Source organism: Sceloporus occidentalis, unplaced genomic scaffold, assembly GCF_023333645.1.
Source record: "Sceloporus occidentalis isolate IW3139 unplaced genomic scaffold, rSceOcc1.0.p SCAF_1, whole genome shotgun sequence".
NCBI lineage: Eukaryota > Metazoa > Chordata > Lepidosauria > Squamata > Phrynosomatidae > Sceloporus > Sceloporus occidentalis.
In genome coordinates this window covers 173,618,455-173,637,829 of record NW_028316981.1, presented here as the reverse complement: position 1 = coordinate 173,637,829, position 19,375 = coordinate 173,618,455, and the positions used below count along the sequence as shown (strand labels likewise).

At 39.1% G+C, this 19,375-nt stretch overlaps 2 protein-coding genes across 14 annotated transcripts in view; one reads left to right on the top strand and one right to left on the bottom strand.

Annotated features, from left to right (window-relative positions):
* NCKAP1L (NCK associated protein 1 like) overlaps positions 1-11,611 on the bottom strand; it is a 139,695-nt gene extending 128,084 nt beyond the window's left edge. For 3 of the 4 annotated variants that reach the window (XM_089482573.1, XM_089482610.1, XM_089482618.1), the window contains exons 1-2: positions 11,533-11,611; positions 5,720-5,802 (exon numbers count right to left, since the gene is read on the bottom strand). In XM_089482573.1, the coding sequence (XP_089338699.1) occupies positions 5,720-5,745 (26 nt within the window). In that variant the 5' untranslated portion in view covers positions 5,746-5,802; positions 11,533-11,611. Of the gene's footprint in view, positions 1-5,719; positions 5,803-10,993; positions 11,057-11,532 lie in introns of those variants that run through there. The other variant, XM_089482582.1, reaches the window with a different exon arrangement.
* Positions 7,991-19,375, top strand: part of LOC149322754 (gametocyte-specific factor 1-like) — a 39,459-nt gene continuing 28,074 nt past the window's right edge. Inside the window, exons 1-4 of one of the 10 annotated variants that reach the window (XM_089482681.1) lie at positions 7,991-8,117; positions 12,459-12,518; positions 14,460-14,559; positions 17,495-17,595. In XM_089482681.1, the coding sequence (XP_089338807.1) occupies positions 12,507-12,518; positions 14,460-14,559; positions 17,495-17,595 (213 nt within the window). In that variant the 5' untranslated portion in view covers positions 7,991-8,117; positions 12,459-12,506. The other 9 variants (XM_089482670.1, XM_089482653.1, XM_089482661.1 and 6 more) reach the window with 9 other exon arrangements.

Genomic DNA, 19,375 nt, shown 5'->3' with positions numbered 1-19,375 from the left:
ATCTCACCAAGAAACCCCTGCCTTAGTGTCACCATAAATTGAAAATGTTGTGACAAAAGCACATAACAACAACTTTGTTCGTAATATGCAAAAACAGAACCAACAAAGAAATGGAATACAATGTGCCATTGGTATACACTGGGGTTTGGTCCCAGGACACACACATGCACATGGACACCAAAATCTGTGGATGCTCAAGTTCTATCAAATACAGTGGTATAGTAAAATGGTGTGCCTTATATAAAATGGTAAAATCAATTTGCTATTTTAGAATTTATATATTTTTAAAATATTTTGAAGATATGGATGGTTGAATCCATGGATAAAGAATCTGTGGATATGAAGGCTGAGTGTACGTACAGAGACAGGGCAAATCAAGAACTGTTTCGAAACCGTTCCCAGAAAAGGCGCCCTCTGGAACCTGATGGGAACCCGATGGGAACGCTCGGCGGTGGCATTCCCTGCGCGGTAAACTAGTGTTCTGGACCCCATCGGGTTCCCATCACCTTCCGTGCGCGGCCCCGCTCATGCACGTTAGAACGCATCGGGGGACGTTTTATCCCCAGTGCGGTAAACTTCTTAGAATGAAAACATAAATTAAAAAAAAAAAGAGAAGAATGTATGTTGACTATACATACCCATGAGCTGCAATAGTATGTATACTCACATTCCCCTCTGTATTTAGTTGTATACTTCTTAGACAACATGAACAAACAACTTCTACCAACATTTAAGGAAGCAAAATGTTAATACACCACAATGCCTGAGAACAAGGGAGTACATTTGTGGGTTGTACAGATTAATGCATGGGTAACTTAATAGTGAAGTGGTTTTAGAATTGGACTAGGACTCCTAGAGACTTGGATTTTAATCTCTGCTCAGACATGGAAATCCACAGGTGACTGGCCAAGTTACACACTTTCAGCCTCAGGGGAAGGCAATGGCAAAGCACCTCTGAACAAATCTGGCCAAGAAAACCCCATGATATCTTCACCTTAGGGTCTCCATAAATTGGAAAGGACTTTAAGGCACACAACAACAACTATGGTCACCATAAATTGGAAAAATTTGAAAGCACAGAACACTAACAACAGTTTCTCCAAACCAGGGGTTGGAAACCTATGCCCTCTCCAATGCTGTTTGCTGCCACTCTTATCAGCCCTACCTGGAATAGCTAATGGTGAGGAACTCTTGGAGTTGCAGTACAATAACACATAGATAATCATACCATTCTAACCCATGACCTGAAGGGATGGAAATTCATCTCCCATTGGGGGAGAAAGGTGGGATATAAATCTAATTAGTAAATAAATTACTGTCATAAGTCTGCCTTAAAAAAATAAAGAGCCTGCTAGTCCTGTAGGCATCACACATGACTGCCTTGTTGTTATCTGCCATCAAGCTGGCTTTTACTTATGGTGACCTTATGAATGAAAGATCTTCAAGAGCACTGGTCATCTACCATCCTGCTCTGGTCTTGCAAACTCAGGGCAACCATGTTTTCCTTGACCGAGTCAATCCACATGTAATGTGGATTGTGCTGTGTAGAACATTTTACCATATTTTGGAGCCCCTGCCTTGACCATTTTAGGCCCAGAGGATGCCTTTTTTCAAAACGGTGTGCCCAGAAATCATTTTTCCTTTATGTCTGATTTTTAAAAAGGCCCTTTGTGGGCCTAATATGGCCTAGGGGGCAAAATGCCCCCACAAAACCCAGAGGGCATTTGACGGCAAAGGAGTGACCTCAGGGGCTGTCCTGAGCAGTGTTGCCAATTTCTGGGGAATTCCCCAGTTTCCAGGTAATAAAAAGTCATTCCAGGTAATTTCCGGGTATTAAAAATTATGGGGAATTTCTGGGGAATCAAACTTTCCTGTTGGGTTATCCTTTCCATTTATGAGGAATTATACCTTCCCGTTCAGAAAGAAAGGAGTGGGCAGCATGAGCTTCCCTAGACTTAAGTCCACTTCCTCAGGTGCATTTGGATATAATAATAATAATAATAATGGGGATGATGATATAGAGAGATCTTGTAGCACCTTTGAGACTCACTGCAAGAAAGGAGTTGGCAGCATGAGCTTTCCTAGACTTATGTCCACTTCCTCAGGTGCATTTGGAAATAATAATAATAATAATAATAATAATAATAAGAGAGATCTTGTAGCACCTTTGAGACTCACTGAAAGAAAGAAGTTGGCAGCATGAGCCTGCCAAACGTACTTCCTCAGATGCATGGGAACTGTAGTTTATTGTGGCACCAGAGCTCTTTCTCACAAAACTACAATTCCCAGGATTCCCTAGCACTGAGCCAGGGCAGTTAAAGTGGTCTCAAACTGGATTATTTCTGCAGTATGGATTGGACCTTGAGCATTTTTAATAACTAAGGTCCAAAACACACTGCAGAAATAATCCAGTTTGAAACTGCTTTAACTGCCCTGGCTCAGTCCTAGGGAATCCTGGGAATTGTAGTTTGTTGTGGCATCAGAGCTCTTTCTCACAGAAAGCTCAATGTCTCACAAAACTACAACTTCCAGGATTCCCTAGCACTGAGCCAGGGCAGCTAAAGCGGCCTTGAACTGGATTATTTCTGCAATGTGTCTTGGACCCAACTCAGGCTGCATCTTCAGAGACAATCCAGTTTCATACCGTTTTAACTGTCATGGCTCCATGCTATGGGATCCTGGGATATGTAGCTTGTAGCCTCTTCAAAGCAGTACCCACAAAATTTTATGCCAAAAGAAATAGCTTTAAATGTTTGAAGGGGTCAAATATTATTTTGTTAGTTTCGCTGTCACAGATTAAGGTGTCCTGGGAATTGTAGTTTTATGAGCCATTTAGCCTTCTCTGTCAGGGAGCTCTGGTACCCCAAGAAACTAGAAATCCCAGGATTCCATGACATGGAGCCATGGCTGTTAAAGTGGTGTCACTCACGCTGGATTATTTCTGTAGCATGGATGCAGCCTAAGAGTGCATCTGCAATGCATTGTAGAAATCATGCAGTTTGGTGCCACTCTGGCAGCATCTGCAAATTGCAATGCCAAAATGAACCAATTTGACACTGCTTTAACTGCCATGGCCCAGTGCTATGATATCCTGGGAATTGTAGTTTCTTGTCGCACCAGAGTTTGCTGAGAGAAGGTTAAATGTCTCACAAAACTAGAATTCCCAGGATTCCATAGCACTGAGCCAGGACAGTTAAAAGGGTGTCAAACTGGATTATTTCTGCAGTGTGGTTTCAGCCTAACACATTTCTATTTGGCACAAAGCTTCCTGGACCCCTTCATGCCAGAAGAAATATCTTAAAAGTATTAGACGGACTGAATGATTCCTTGTTTGGTGCAATGGTAATTTTGAGAGTTGAAATAAGTTACAATTATTTTTTATTCAATTGTGTTTACGTTTATTTGCAAAAGATCCGCCATATTAGCATTATGGGGACTTTCTGGGGATTTTGACTGAATATTCCAGGTAATATTGGGGCATTCCAGGGATTTTGGTAAAACATGCCTGGGAATATCTTCAAGGCTTGTTGGCAACACTGGTCCTGAGAGCCACATTTTTCCCACCCCAGGTTTAGAATTCAGAGGCTACTGCACTGCACTTTGTTTAAAAATGAGTTTAGTAAAAGTGTTTTTGTTTTTACTTGCCTAACTACAGATGAAAAAATATATGCTTTTTACCAAACTATCTACTTTTGCATTAAAGTGGATCTTTTTTTTTCCTCAAGAAAAGTTACTGTGTCTTTTAACAGCAGCCTAGAAGGCAAAAATTCAATAGATGCCATTTTCCTTAATACAAGGGTAAAGCGACAGGTTTAGCTGTTGAACCTCTATATATCATGCAGCCATTAAATACACAAGAGCTGTCCATTATTATTTTCCAATGCAAATAGCTAGCTACAAGGTGAATAAAAGGCATGGGTATAATATGTTGAGGTGGAGATTAGCCTCAAGTGCAGGTGCTCTGTGTTTTACCAACAATTGCCTGGTTTTCAAAAAACTAAACAGAATAGATTGTTTGCACAGCAACAGCCTCCTCCACACGGCAAAAGAAAGTAATGAATGAAGACTGACTTGGGACTGTTTTCTTGGACAACTCTATCATTTATTTGATTGAAAATTCCATCTTTTTCATATCTGGGTTAATGACATTTACGGGTCACCAAGCAGCAGAGCAAGCAATTTTACTGTGATTATTGCCGCTTTAAAATCTGAAAATGGATCAGGCATTTTTGACATGTCTGATACAAATAGGAGCCAGGCATGCTTTACAAAATGATCAGAGAATGGGCATACAATAAACCAACTGAAGAGCAGTTCAGCAATCTCACATATCTGTTGCCCAGCAAATTTAAAACCAAGGTCCAGGTTAGAAGCCCAAAACTGCTCTTTCTGAATGCAAGAATAATAACTCACTGGACTCAGAGAAATAATCCACAGTAATAAGTTGCAGTCTTCCAAAAAACATTGGACTGATTCCACTAGCCACACACAAGGCGAGAGCAGGCCCACTCCACTGTGAATGTTTACTATCCTGATCTGGATCCATAGAGCTCTCTCTTCTCTGCCAGTGTTTGTTTCTTTGTTTGATTTGTATACTGCCTTTCTCCCTAAAGGGACCCAAAGTGGCTCACAGATATAAAAAAAATTAAAAAGTTAAAACAGTTAAAATCAGTGTAGAAATTACATAAAAATATACAAATGTTAAAAGCATGACTGAAACACACACACAGTACTCCATGAAAACCATCCTGGTATATTATATATCAAATGCCTGCTTAAATAAAAGCGTCTTAGCTTGCTAACGAAAAGCAAACAGGGATGAGACCAGCCTTGCCTCCCGCGAAAGGGGGTTCCAGAGGGTGGGAGCAGCCACCAAGAAGCCACTCTCTCGTGTCCACACCAAGCAAGCCTGGGATGGTGGTGAGACCAAGAGAAAGCCTTCCCCTGAAGATCCTAGTGTTCTGGCAGGTTCATATGGGGAGATACAATTCTTTAAATAATCTGGATCTAAGCCATATAGGGCTTGATAGTCATAACCAGCAGTTTGAATTGTACCCGGAAACCAAACCGGTAGCCACTGAAGCTGTTTTAATAAGGAATTTATATGCTCCCTATAACTGACCCTGGTCAGCATTCTGGCTGCAGCTTTCTGAACCCATTTCCAAACAGTTTCCAAAGTCAGCCCTACGTAGAGTGTGCTACAGCAGTCTAAAGGGGATGTAATCAAGTCACATGTCACTGTAGCCAGCTCTGATGTCTCAACTAACCTGCACAGCTGGAGCACAAGTTTTAGCTATGCAAATGCATTCCTGGCCACTGCTGAGACCTGGGCATCCAGGCTCAGAGTGGAGTCCAGGAGGACACCCAAGCTGTGAGCCTCAGATTTCAGGGCAAGTATAACCCCATCCAACAGAGGCAAGGCCCCTGTTCCCTGATCTGCCTTACCACTGACCAGGAGCACCTCTGTCTTCTCTGGAGTAAGTTTCAATTTGTATGCCCTCACCCAGTCCACTACTGACAGCAGACATTGGTTCAGTCCAGAGACAGCTTCCTTGGAATCACATGGAAAGAAGAGATAGTTGGGTGTCATCTGCATATTGGTGACACCATTGAATGGGGGACTTGGAGGTGCCTCATCCACAGGGTTGCTATGAGTCAGGTTTACTTGAGGGCAGCTAACAACAAACAACAAGTGGTACCATAACATTTAATGGAATACCTGACTTCAGTATCTTCTTTCATCATGGTGGTTACTAGTCCCGGTGGTACTTCCAAAGGTGGTGTGTCTCAGTATGGCACTTGCTGGGGAACATGAATGAAATATGTTATTACATGGGGCTGTCACTGCGTAACAGGTAGGCCACTGTAGAAACAGGATGCTGGGCTCAGGAAAACCTTTGGTTGGTTTAATACAACTTTAATTTTAATTTTATTCCATTACCTGGTGACCCCAGAGCCAGGGTGGCCCACCCATATCTTCCACCTGACCTGATTTGGTAAGGATAGTTCTGATTAGTCCTCTGTGTCCCACTTTTTTTGCTGCCTAATAAGTTCACCCAGTGGGTTTCGTAGCTGAGATGGGAACCAAACCCTGGTCTTTGGAGTATAGTCCAGCACTGAAACCATTACACCATGCTTTCAATACTGAATATTGTCCCCCTGCCCATTAAACAGAGTCCCAGCTCAGCCATGAAACCCAAGTCACACACTCTCAGCCTCAGAGAAAGGCAATGGCAAACCTTCTCTGAACAAATCTTGCCAAGAAAACTCCATTATAACTTTGCCATAGGGTCACCATAAGTTGGAAATGACTTGAAGGCACACAACAACAACAACCCCATTAGACCAGGAGCTCTGGACAAACACACACACATGCCAGTGAGTATAGGGTGTAGTATAGAGCCTTGGCACAGAGTGACCAGATGTCCTCCTTTTCCAGGACTTACCCTACATTGAAACCATCTCCCCAGGAGAAATTTCAAAACGTCCTCCATTCTAAGCATAATTAAGAAGAATGCATTTATATTTAGATGCGTGTTTTTAGCTTTTATTTGGTAACAGCCTCCATTTCTTACAATAGCCTCCCTTTTGGTTAGGACATCTGGTCACCCTGCCTTGGCTGTTAAAGTGGTGTCAAACTGCTTTAATTCTGCAGTGTAGAGGCAGCCTCCCATGACATTATCAAACCAAAGGGAAGTTTTCCTCCTCTATTCTATACTGAGACTGAGGCAAGGCCAAACCTATCCTCATCCCTCGACTTCCCATTAAAAATTCCTTCCTTCGTCACAACCCTTGTTGGTGCAAACAGGGAGGGCAGGAAGAAAAGCTGTGGTCCATAACATTTATTCCAGTGCTGGACTTTGTTGTTGCTCTTGTTGTTGTGTGCCTTCAAGTCGTTTCCGATTTATGGCAACCCTAAGTCAATCCTACCACAGGGTTTTCTTGGCGAGATTTGATCCACAGGTTTGCCATTGCCTTTCCCTGAGGCTGAGGGAGTGTGACTTGCCCAAGATTAGCCAGTGGGTTTCATGGCAATGTCAGGAATTGAACCCTGGTCCCCAGAGTCCAACACTCAAACTACTACACCACACCAGCTCTTCCAACCCTATGAGTTTTTCTTTAGACAATCTTTTTAGACCAATCTGGAAGAGCCCTTTATTTTTTAAAATTTGAACAGCATCCTCTCTGCCAGTGATGTCCAAAGTTTGGGTCCTCCAGATGTTTTGGACATCTGTTCCCAGAATTCCTCACTGTTGACCAAGCTGGCAGGGGCTTCTGGGACCTGAAGTCCAATAACCTGGAGAATTAGTTTGGGAACCATTGCTGTATGCAATTGCAGTAGTTGGGGGAGAAGGGAGGGAATTGATGGAATGTATTTTAGTATATGTTGGATTTTATATTGTATTTTATCTGTTATTGTAAGCCACCTCGATCCTGTGGGAGAGGTGGCATATAAATAAATAATTATTATTATCAATGTTGTTGTTTTGTGCCTTCAAGCTGTTTCCAACTCATGGTGACCCTAAGGTGAGCCTATCTTGGGGTTTTGTGTTTTTTTTTTTGCAAGATTTGTTCAGAGGAGGTTTGCCATTGCCTTCAAACCCCTCTGAACAAACCTTGCCAAGAAAGCCCCACGATGATAGGGAGTCCCCATAACTGGGAAGGGACTTGGAGGCACACAATATTCACAACACTTTCTCCAGCCCCAAAGGCCTCAATATGGCCCTTGCTGAGTTGGAACAGGAGGGGAAGGGGTTATATGGCCGCCTTGGGTCCCCTGGGAGGAGAAAGGCGGGAGGTTAAAGTAACCAATTGACATGAAAAGGTCGCCTAAGAAGAAGAAGGACCAGGTCCAGGGCAGCAGGGAAACTAGGGAGGGCAGGAAGATCCCATGCCTCTCTCTCTCCCTCTCTCTCCGCCTCCCCTTTTGGGGTATAAAAAGGGATTGGGAAGTCCCCACGTGGCAGCAGCATAGCCAGACCCCAGGAGGAGGAGGAAGAGCTTCCCTTTGCCCTGTCTGCACTTGGTTACCACGACGAGAGCGCTTCCAAAGCGAAGGAGAAGAAGAAGAAGAAGGGCTTCAGAGGCTCCCCTGCGAGAGCCTTCCCTTCCTCAAGGTGCTTTGCAAGACAAGAGTACTCACTTCTGTGGCAGGAGATTTTGTCTCTGGACTTATGCACCACTATACACCCACTCACCACTATAGAGAGAGAGAGAGAGAGAGGGGGGGGGTGTATGTATATATGTGTGTGTGTGTGTGTGTGTGTATATATATATATATATATGTGCATATACTTGTGTATATATACTTGTGTTTGTATATATATGGTTAATCTAACCTATTGTGCTATATATAACCTTGCGTTGTATAAGTATAGAGACAAAATTTACTTGTATGTGTGTGTATATATGGTTAATCTAGAGAAAATGTACTTATATATACATATGTTTGTGTGCATATGTATATATTGTTAATGTTATATATAAATATAGAGATAAATTTACATAGATATAAATTTTGTCTCTATTAATATAGCGTAGTACTTACAGAAGTAAATTTTATCTCTCTCTTTACATACCACAACTTATTAGATTAGCCATATATATATATATATATATATATAGTAAACTAATCTGTTGTGATGTATAAATATAGAGATAAAATTTGCTAATATAAGCCTATATGTGCACTCGTGTGTGTGTGTATATATATATATTGTGAATGTGTTAGATATAGATATAGAGATAATATTTACTTATATATGTATGTAGGTCCAATAGTTACAGAAGTAAATTTTATCTGTATATTTATATAGTGATATTTAAATATATAGATAAAATTTACTTCTGTAAGTATTACAGTCAGCCCTTCTTATACACGGATTCAAGCATACACGGTTTGAAAATGTTCAAAAAAGGTATAAATTTCAAATATCAGACCTTGATTTTCCATTTTTTATTTTTGCTATGCCATTATATTTAATGGGACTTGAGCATACACGGATTTTGTTATACACGGGGGATCTTGGAACCATACCCCAGCGTATAACAAGGGTCCACTGTGTGTGTGTGTGTGTGTATGTGTATGTATGTATGTATATGTATATATATATATATATATATATGGTTAATTCCAGTCTGTTGTGGTATATAAATATAGAGATTAAATGTACTTATATATGTGTGTGTGCGTGTGTATGGTTAATCTAATATCTATTGTACTACATAAGTATAGAGATAAAATTTACTACCATAAAAATAAGTTATCTTTGTGTGTGTGTGTATAATACAGTATCTGTATGGCAGTTGGGAGCAAATGATAGGTGGTTTGGAGCTTGGGGTGGGATTAGTTTTACTAGTAAATGGTAGTATATATCTATACCTATATTTATATGTGTACAGCTTATGTATATGTATGTATGTATGTGTGTGTGTATATATATATATATATGTAAATGTACGTATGTATAAAGTGAGGGGAAAGCATATGTATGTCTGCACACACACATACCCACAGGTATATATGTATGTATAGGCATATATATGTGTGTGTTTGTATAGGCATAAATATTATTTTAACATTAAATCTATCATCTACCCATAAAACCAATCCAGTTTAAGTTTAAAATAATATCCATGCCATATATATATATATATATATATGAATAAATAGATAGACAGACCCACATGCACATTATATTTCTTTCTCTCTCTCTCTCTCTCTCTCTCTCTATATATATATATATATATATATATATACACACACACACACACACACGCATAGTTATTATTTTAAACTTCACAAAGGGCCATCCTTAAAACTGCACTTGCTTCTTAATTTCCATTCACAAAGGATTTTGAATTTGAATTGACATCCTCACACACCAATGGCGTATGTTTGTGTGTGTGTGTGTGTGTGTATGTGTATATATATCTTTGTCCCTGGCTTGCCACTCCACCAAATGCATCTAAGGAAGTAGACTGAAGTCTAGGAAAGCTCATGCTGCCAACTTCTTCCTTTCAGTTAGCCTCAAAGGTGCTACAAGACCTCTCTACGTTTTAAGATTCAATTAATCTACAGTTTACCAGTAAAAACTAGCCCTTGTTTAACTTTAAAATGGCATCCATGCCTATTTTGTTGTTGTTGTTGTGTAACTTCCAAGTTGTTTCTGACTTCAGGTGAACCTATCCTTGGCAAGATTTGTTCAGAGGAGGTTTGCCATGGCCTTCTCCTAGGCTGAGAGTGTTGGGCCAAGACTCTGGGAACCGGGTTCAAATCCCTGCTCAGTCATAGAAACCCAGTGGTTGACCTTGGGCAAGTCACACTCTCTCAGCCCCTGAAGAAGGCAATGGCAAAACTCCTCTGAACAAATCTTGCCAAGAAAACCCCATGATAGGTTTGCCTTAGGGACACCATAAGTCAGAAATGACTTGAAGGCCTACAACAACAACAATCCTTCCCTCTGGATTGTGGCCTACTGCTCCCTGCCACCATTTTGGGGTAGGAATGGCTCAGCAGTGGTCCCCAAACTGTGCCCTTCAAGAGATTTTGGGTTTCATCTCCCAGAATCCTCTGCCATGTTGGACAATAGTGTGGGATTCTGGGAGCTGAAGTCCCAAAAAATCCCTTGGTGGGGACCACTGATAGCAAGGACAACCGCCTCACCACACACAGGCATACACACCATTGCTTTTAAAAAATCACTTTATATTTAAAATGTATCTTAAAAACACCCCAAAGGACAGCTGGTGTGGGTCTATAAAGCCAATGGTTGGGGCATGGATGGTTTACAAATGTCCCTTTTAACAGGGTGACTAGACGTCCTCCTTTTTCCAGGACATGACCTCCATTTCAGCCTGTTGCCCAAGAGGAATTCCAAAAGGTCCTCCATTTTGAGCATGACTTTATATAAACACACACATATACATACATATACACACACAAACATACACAAATTTATGTTTAGATGAGTGTTTTTCTTGAATGTCCTACAGTTTGCAGTGCCTTGTCCTCCTTTGCGGTGGGGAAAGGGCAACCTCTTTTTTTTCCAGTACATGTCAGCCATTTCAGTCTTCTGCCCAGAAGGAATCCCAAAAGGTCCTCCATTTTGAGCATGACTTTACATTATGAGCATTTTACACACACACACACTTCAGCCTTCTGCCCAGGAGGAATCCCAAAATGTCCTCCATTTCGTGCATGAATTTATATTATGAGCATTATATATATGTATGTATGTATGTATACACACACACACACACACATTTATATTTAGATGAGTGTTTTGAATGTTTGGTAAAGTCCAACATTTTCCTTGAAGGTCCTACATTTCAGTGCCTTGTCCTCTCTTGTGGCAAGGACAGGCAACCTGAGTTCCTCTTTTTTTCCAGGACATGTCCTCCATTTCAGCCTTCTGCCCAGGAGGAATTCCAAAAGGTCCTCCATTTTGAGCATGACTTTATATTATGAGCATGACTGTATATGTATACACACACTTAAGAGTTTCCAGTTTTTATTTGGTAAAGTCCTACATTTTTGGAAGGTCCTACTTTTCACAATGCCTTGTCTTCCTTTGTAGTGAGGAGAGTAAAAGTAGGACTTCTGAGCTACAAGTTGGAGAAGCTGTGGTTGTGGCTTTGCTACACATAGAACATTGTGCGCTTCAAGTCGTTTGACTCCAGCAACTCTATATGGGGTTTTCTTGGCAAATTTCTTCAGAGAGGGTTTGCCATTGCCATCTTATGAGGCTGAGAGAGTGTGACTTGCTCAAGGTCACCCAAGTTTTAAGATTCGAGTGTTTACTTTTAAGCAATTACATTTAATATTTATTAGATTTTACAGAAAAGAGATGAGCAAGAAGAAGAAATGTGTCATTTATTTGTATAAAACAGGATTATAAAACATGTTCTAAATAATATAGTCAATTTATTCTGTTCCTCTAGTTGATATTATTCTTATAGAAAGAATAATGCACAGTTGTTTGAACGGAATCCATTTTAAAAATCCGAATGCCTTATTCTCACTCTTAGTAAACCCAGATCGGTCTTCCCTGATACTGTCGAGGAGATAAATTTTAAAGGAAGCAGAGATAAACTATGGTCAGAGGAGTAGTATTCAAAGAGATAGCCATGCTGGTAAGATTCAGCATAGAAAGATAGAAAGGAATCCTGTAGCATCTTTGAGACTGAGAAGAATTTCTAGCTTCAGTTTCTGTGGACTCCAGTTCACCATCAGATGCCACAAGAGCTTGGGCTAGAAAAGTATTTTTCTCAGGCTGCATCCGCACTACAGAAGTAAATCCCAGTTTGACACCATTTTAACTACAATGGTTCAGTGCTCTAGAATTCTGGGAATTGTAGTTTGCTGTGAAATTAATCTCTTCTGGTTACTATTGTCTTTAAACAGGTTTTTTTTCCCATTTCTGTTCCTGAATGGTCCTGATTTTACTGGAAGCAAGAAGCTATTGTTAATTCAGAAGAAACAAACAGTAAAATAGAGACCAACTATGAGCTACAAGGTATATTTGAACAGATGGTATAAGAATTTAATCAGTAATAGAATTCGGCGCTGAGCAGGATCTGGGCAACTTGGTTTGTCTCTTCCAGCTTCTAGTAATGTCCATGGTTTCTCAAGAGGACCATACCTCAGAAGCCATAGCTATCAGGGTCATGATCGCTCTCAGGTGTAACCAAGTGAGCTTATAAAGGTTTTTTCTGGTTTCATAGATTTGAATGGCTGTTGTAAATCATTTTCAAATGCTTACTCAGTCTCCAAAAGTAATAGTTGCTCTTTTATTTAAACACAGGTTTTTATTTTATTTTAATACAGTTTTATTTAGACAACAGTTTTAAATCCTTCTGGTAGAATGATCTTTGTTGTTTTGTATATGAGAACTAAGGTTTAGATTGAGAGACGTGGTTTTCCCATAGTTTAAAGAAAGAAAGCAAGAAAGACTTAATTCCAAGGTTGGTATAAATCAGATGACATTAAAAAATACTATACTCCTTGTTTGTTTGTTTTTAATTGATTATTCTTTTCTTTTTTTAAAAAAAAAAGTCTGGTTATTATTAGTTTTCCAATTCTCTTACTGTAACCATATTGACTGTTTGAATTTAAATTTCTTAACTTCAACAGTTTATTGTCAGTTGGTCATTGTCAGTTGGTTCTTTTTAATCACTTGATAGTGCATTAAATGCAGTTCAGAAACAAATCCTTCAATTAACATAAGTTCAACCAAAATAACTTGCTTTAAAAAAGCACTTTTTAAAGAACTATTATTATTTTGTTGGCCATAACTTCTGAACTGCATTTTGCTACTTAATTTTCTGATTTAGTCTTTTATTGGTTTAGGCCTACACATTAATGCAAAAAACTCTTTTTTTAACAAACAAAAAACCCACAACAATCCCAGTTGAAACTAAAATGTTTTTTTAATGTATTTTTTCCAGCTCTGGATGATTCTAGTTTGACCCAGCCTAATTAATAATAATAATAATAATAATAATAATAATATTTATTTATATTTCCCACCTCTCCCTGCACATAAGAGGTTTTCATGAAAATATGACTTAACGTTCTGTGGCAGTGATGCTTAGTGAATGAATTGCTTCGAATTCAAGCATTAGAGGCTTTTACATTTTTCTATCCTACACATCTCTCTATTAACATATGTGTTAAACTGCAGTTAAAGCCAGACTTCAATATTCTACTCATTCTAAAACTTAATATTGCTGTCTTGGAATAGCCCTGGTGTTTTAGGAGGGATAAGGCAGGATGTCTGCTATATGTACAAGCACTCTCAGACAGGTGAAGAATAGTTATCTGGATTACAGTTTCCTTGCTCTTGACCATAAAGCTTTGCTTAGCCCACTGAGATCTCTCTTAAAATGTTGCCTAAATTTGCGGTATCTTAATAGACAAATCAGCACAGCATCTTAGGACCCAAAGCCACTTATTTTGAAGCCTGTGAACTCAGATAAGATGCATAAGTATAAAATAGCATATTTATTATTATTATTATTATTATTATTATTATTATGCTTTATTTATATAGCGCTGTAAATTTACACAGCACTGAACATACAAACAATAAAATAGTTCAGAAGGTTTTGATTTCTGATTTTTTAAAGAGTAAATGAGCCAATATACAAGTAACTAGCCAGGGAATGAGAGTAGCTGTAGATATAATTGTTATTTTTATGGGGCTAGTTGTGTTGATTTTCTGTTACTCCTTATAAAAACTGGGAGAAAGTGCTTTTACTAGCCATAGCCAAACAGTGGGGCCAGTAGTGGATGGGTCCAGTCCCTCTCTTTCACTTTTTTGGATCTGAAGGGAAATTAAATAGTACAAGCAGCTTCTTTTTATGTACTTAGCATTTTGGGGGGTATATTTTATAGCTGTATGACCTACTTGTCTGTTAACTAAAATAATGTCCATCATCTTGCTTATCCCCTTTAGGGCAGATACTTCTTAGAGACCTATGAATCTCAGGGATACCATCATAACATTCTGAAAGATTCCATCCGTTTCCAAACTATGGACACAGAAGACAGCTATGGTACATCACTGTTTTTGGTTGCTCTTTTTCTTGTTTATCTGAAGACTTCTGATTGAGAATAGAGACAGATGGTTCTGGTATTTGCAGGGTAAATGGATGCTAATGTTAGCCAAAATGCGCTAACGTTAAATGTGTGAATGATTTAGTGTGTCTGTTTTCCTAACCACCTAAATGAAAGCATCAACTGCAAAATATTAAGTGGAGAAGAGCAAGTAGCAGGTAGGTAGAGATGGAAATTAAAAGTTGTAATTAAATGTGAAGCTGTCACAACAATACATCTTAAGAATAGGTTGAGATCAGGCTCACCCTTAAATTGTCACAAGTTGCAGTACTCAAAGGAAGAATGTGGCCATTTGTTTGACTTATTGGCTGTCCATGGTAACCTCAGCACTCTTCTCCAGCACATCTCAAACAAATTAATTTTCTTCCTATCTGCTTCTTTCACTGTCCAGCTCTCACATCCATACTAACTTTCATGCTCAGTTGTATGTCTTTACATTTTAGGATAGTTTCTAGTTCTTTCATAACTGCCTTCCCCATTCTTAGTCTTCTTATGATTGTTTTCTTTATGTTCAACAATAAGCCTGCCTTTTCACTTTCCTCCTTGATCTTCCTTAGTAGTTGTTACAAGCCTGTGATGTTTTGGCTAGTAGTATGGTGTCTTCTGCATATCTTAGATTGTTGATATTCCTTCCTCCTATTTTCATGCTTCCTTCTTCTGTGTCCAATCCTGCTTTTTCTGTAATACGTTCTGCATACAAGTTGAACATATAGGATGAGAGGATGCAGCCTTGTCTGACCCCTTTGCCAGTTGGGAACCATTCTCTTTCTCCATATTCCATCCTGACACTGGTTTCCTGTCCTGAGTAAAGATTCCTCATTAGGACTATCTGATGTGTTGGCACGTCCATGTCTTTAAGGGCATTTCATAGTCTTTCGTGATCTATGCAGTTAATAAATAATAAAATAAATAAAATTTTTATTTATATACCGCTCCTTCCCAAGATCAGGGCGGTTCACAACCTTGCTATAGTCTATAAAGCACATGCTGATTTTCTTTTGGAATTCCTTGGTGCACTACATTAGCCACTATGTTTGCAGTGTGGTCCCTAGTGCCTCTTCTTTTCCTGAATACTGCTTGCACCTCTGAGATTTCTCTCCATGGTTGGAGTCTACGTTGCAGAATTTTTAGCATGATTTTGCTTGCATGAGCGATTAGAGCTATGGTCCTATAGTTCCTGCAGTCTTTTGCGTCTCCTTATTTGTGGATGGTGATGTATATTGATCGTTTCCAATCTGTTGGCCATTGCTTTGTTTTCCATATCTGTTGACATATGTTGGTTAGCACTGGTGTTGATTCTGTTAGTGTTGATTGAAGCAATTCAATTGGAATACCATCTGTTCCTGGAGATTATTTTTTCCCATTTCTCTAATTGCAGCTTCCATCTCTGTTTTTAGAATTTGGGGTTCATCTTCATATGCCTCTTCAATCCATATGTTCTTCGTTTTGTTATCCGTTTTATATAGCTGTTTTGTGTACTGCATCCAGTGTCTTTCTATTCCTTCCTGATCTTGAATAATGCTGTTTTTATTGTCATAGAGTGTCCCAGTTCTTGGTTTTAATTTTCTTTTGATTTCCTGGATCTTGTGGAATAGGTCTCATGTTCTTCTTTTTTTGTTGTTGTCCTCTATCTCTCTGCATTGATCTTTGTAGTAATTGTCTTTATCTATTTGCACCATTCGTTGAACTGTAGCATTCATGGTTCTGAGTTTGTTCCTGTCTCCCTTTTGTTTTGCTTCTCTTCTTTCTTTTACAGCTTGTAGCTGACATCCATGGTTTCTTCTCTTTCTTTTTGACTACTGTAAGTGTCTTTTTGCATTCTTCTTTTCTTACGTCCCTGGCTTCTGACCATAGTTCATCTGGTTCCGGGTTTATTGTGCATAGTAATTCAAATCTATTCCTTGTATTTACAGTAAATTCTGTTGAAATGGTATGATGACTAGTTGTGTTCTTTTCTTAATACTTGATCTGGTCTTGTCCATCAAAACGGTGCTTCTCCATCTTTTGCTTCCAATTATATAAAGTATTTGGTTTTTGTGTTGTCTATATGGTGATGTCCATGTGTATAGCCTTCGCTTTGGCTGAATGAAAATGGTGTTTTCAATGAATAGATTGTTGGCTTCACAGCAGTCTATCAGATGCTCACCTGCTTCATTTCTTTTGCCAAAACCAAATCTGCCTACCGTTTTTGATTCCTCTTTGTTTCCACCTTTGGCGTTCTAATCACCGATGGTTAGCTTAATGTCCTGTGTTGTTGTGTTGTTCCTATTTCTTTCTCTTGTGCATCTGTGGTTTGTGCGTATACTCCTGGTTGTTGTTAAAATTTGTTTACTTCTGCTGGATTGAGAGCAGCGTCAGGTCAGCACCTGGTCTCCTTCCCTGACTTCCCCTACCCCTAGACTCTTTGCTGTTTTGTAAAGATTGTAGCACAGTAACTTCCCCTCTTTAAGGAAAGGAGCTCAAAATTCATGTGTTTTATAAGACCAGTGAGGACAATGTAGTGATATTTCTTCAATTTCCTTGAGTAACTCCTTTAATTGGACTATCTAATTGCATAATTTCAAGGATTTAGTTTCTCTCCAGCTTTCTGTTTATTTCATAAATGTGCTCATTAACAGCTGCAGCACTGTCTTGCACTGCTAACTGCAAATTCTTTTGTTTAGTGCCCTAATTGTCTAAATCTTCTGAGGGAATTTAATTAGCCACCAAGCATAAAAGTAATTTTGTGACTATGGAATACTAAAGACTGATAGTTTTTCTTACTGATCTGCTCAGTTCTAATATGTTTGTGTGTTTTCGTATTTTAATTGAAGTAAGAGGGGGAGCCCATTAGACTTGAAAGCATGTTGTCATCCTGTGTGTGTTCTTTTGTAGTAGATGCTTTGGATCCTGAGAAACTATTACAGTGTCCATATGACAAAAATCATCAGATTAGAGCATGTAGATTCCCCTACCACCTTGTCAAATGCCGTAAGGTAAGGTATGAAAATTGTATATGTAAATGCTGGGGTTGAATGTGTATGATTTTTTAATCTTTATTTCCTGTTAAATAAGTGATATGATCACTTCTAAAATATGTTCTCTTTTCCCATTTTATGAAATGAGTTTCAGCAAATTGTACACCATTCCCTTCTTTTCTAACATGGCTTGGTATAACAGTGTGCCTTGCTATGATTGCCACATGTCTGAAATAACTAGAAGGCACACAGCAACATTTTTCAACTGTAGAAACCATTTTTATTGGGTCCTCTGGAGTGACAAATATTTCTTAGCCATAAAGAATACATACTATGTTTTTAAGTAAGGCTTTTCATATTCATCACTTTAAGAAAAGGGCAAGGTGTTTTTTTCCCCTTTAAAAGAGTGTTGCTAAGAATTTCATAACATGAAAAGCTATCATAATCCTTGACAGAGGGGTCCTAGACTGACAAGAAAGTATAATGCTGATGGTACTTGGGCCACACATAAACATTTGCTCCTACATTTTCTCAGGGGATCCATTCTGGACACACACACACACGCACCCAAGAAAATGGAAATCCACTGATATTCAAGCCCTGTTGGTTTGAATGGCGATTTTTTGTAAATATTCCAGAATATGTATGAGTCTCTCCACTTCCTTACCTTGGTTCTTTTATGCAAAGGTGGTCACGGCCAGTGGTTGGCTGCATTACTTCCCTACAAGTACTTGCCCATTTCCACCCTGCCACCACAAATTTGTGCAGATTCAGAAGCATTGCCAGCCATTTTGCGGCATTTTCAGGAGACTGACCTGAACACACAGAGTAGGTATATGTACTTCACAGTGTCTTAATATATGTATGTGTGTTGTGTACCTTCAAGTTGCTTCTGACTTACAGTGACCCTAAGGTGAACCTATCATGGGTTTTTTTGGGAAGGGGGCAAGATTTATTCAGAGAAGGTTTGCCTTCTCCTGGGGCTGAGAAATTGTGACTTGCCCAAGGTCACCCAGTGGGTTTCATGGCTGAGCAGTCTCCAGAGTCATAGTCCAATGCTCAAACCACGTCTTAATGATATATGGGATAATCCATGAGTCTTCTGGATGTGATGGGATATACTATGTATACTTTAATAGAGTGTACCAAATGGATGTCACTGCTGCTCATGCGCAATGCACCACAACTGTTGCCATCTGTCTACCTGTATGGAATTCACCCCAGGAACTTCATGCTTCTAGAACAGAACCCTTACATGACTAGTGGAATTTCATGCTTGTTTTTGGACAGCCTGTTTTGCATGATGTGCATGTCTTTCAGGTTTAATAGGTTGCTATGGTTAAGATAAAAGATTTTGCAAAAACACATGTACAGACGTAGTCTTCCATAATCAAAATACTTGGGACCAGAAGTGTTTTAGATTTTGGATTTTTTGGGATTTTGGAATTTTTGCATATACATAATGAGATTTCTTGGGGGTGGGACTCAAATTTAAATGAGATTCATTTATGTTTCATGTGTAACATATACACATAGCCTGAACATTTTAAATAATTTTAAATGATTTTGTGCATGAAACAAAGTTTGTGTACATTGAACTATCAGAAAGCAAAGGTGTCACTGTTTCAGTCACCCACATGGACAATTTTGAATTTTGGAATATTTTGAATATTGGAATTCCAGATAAGAAAGACTCAATCTGTACATAGTTTCTGATATTTGCATTGCATAGATGAAAGTAAAGCAGTTGGGCAAAGATTTGTATTCTGATTGGTAAAGGATAGTTGTGGCTTTGCTA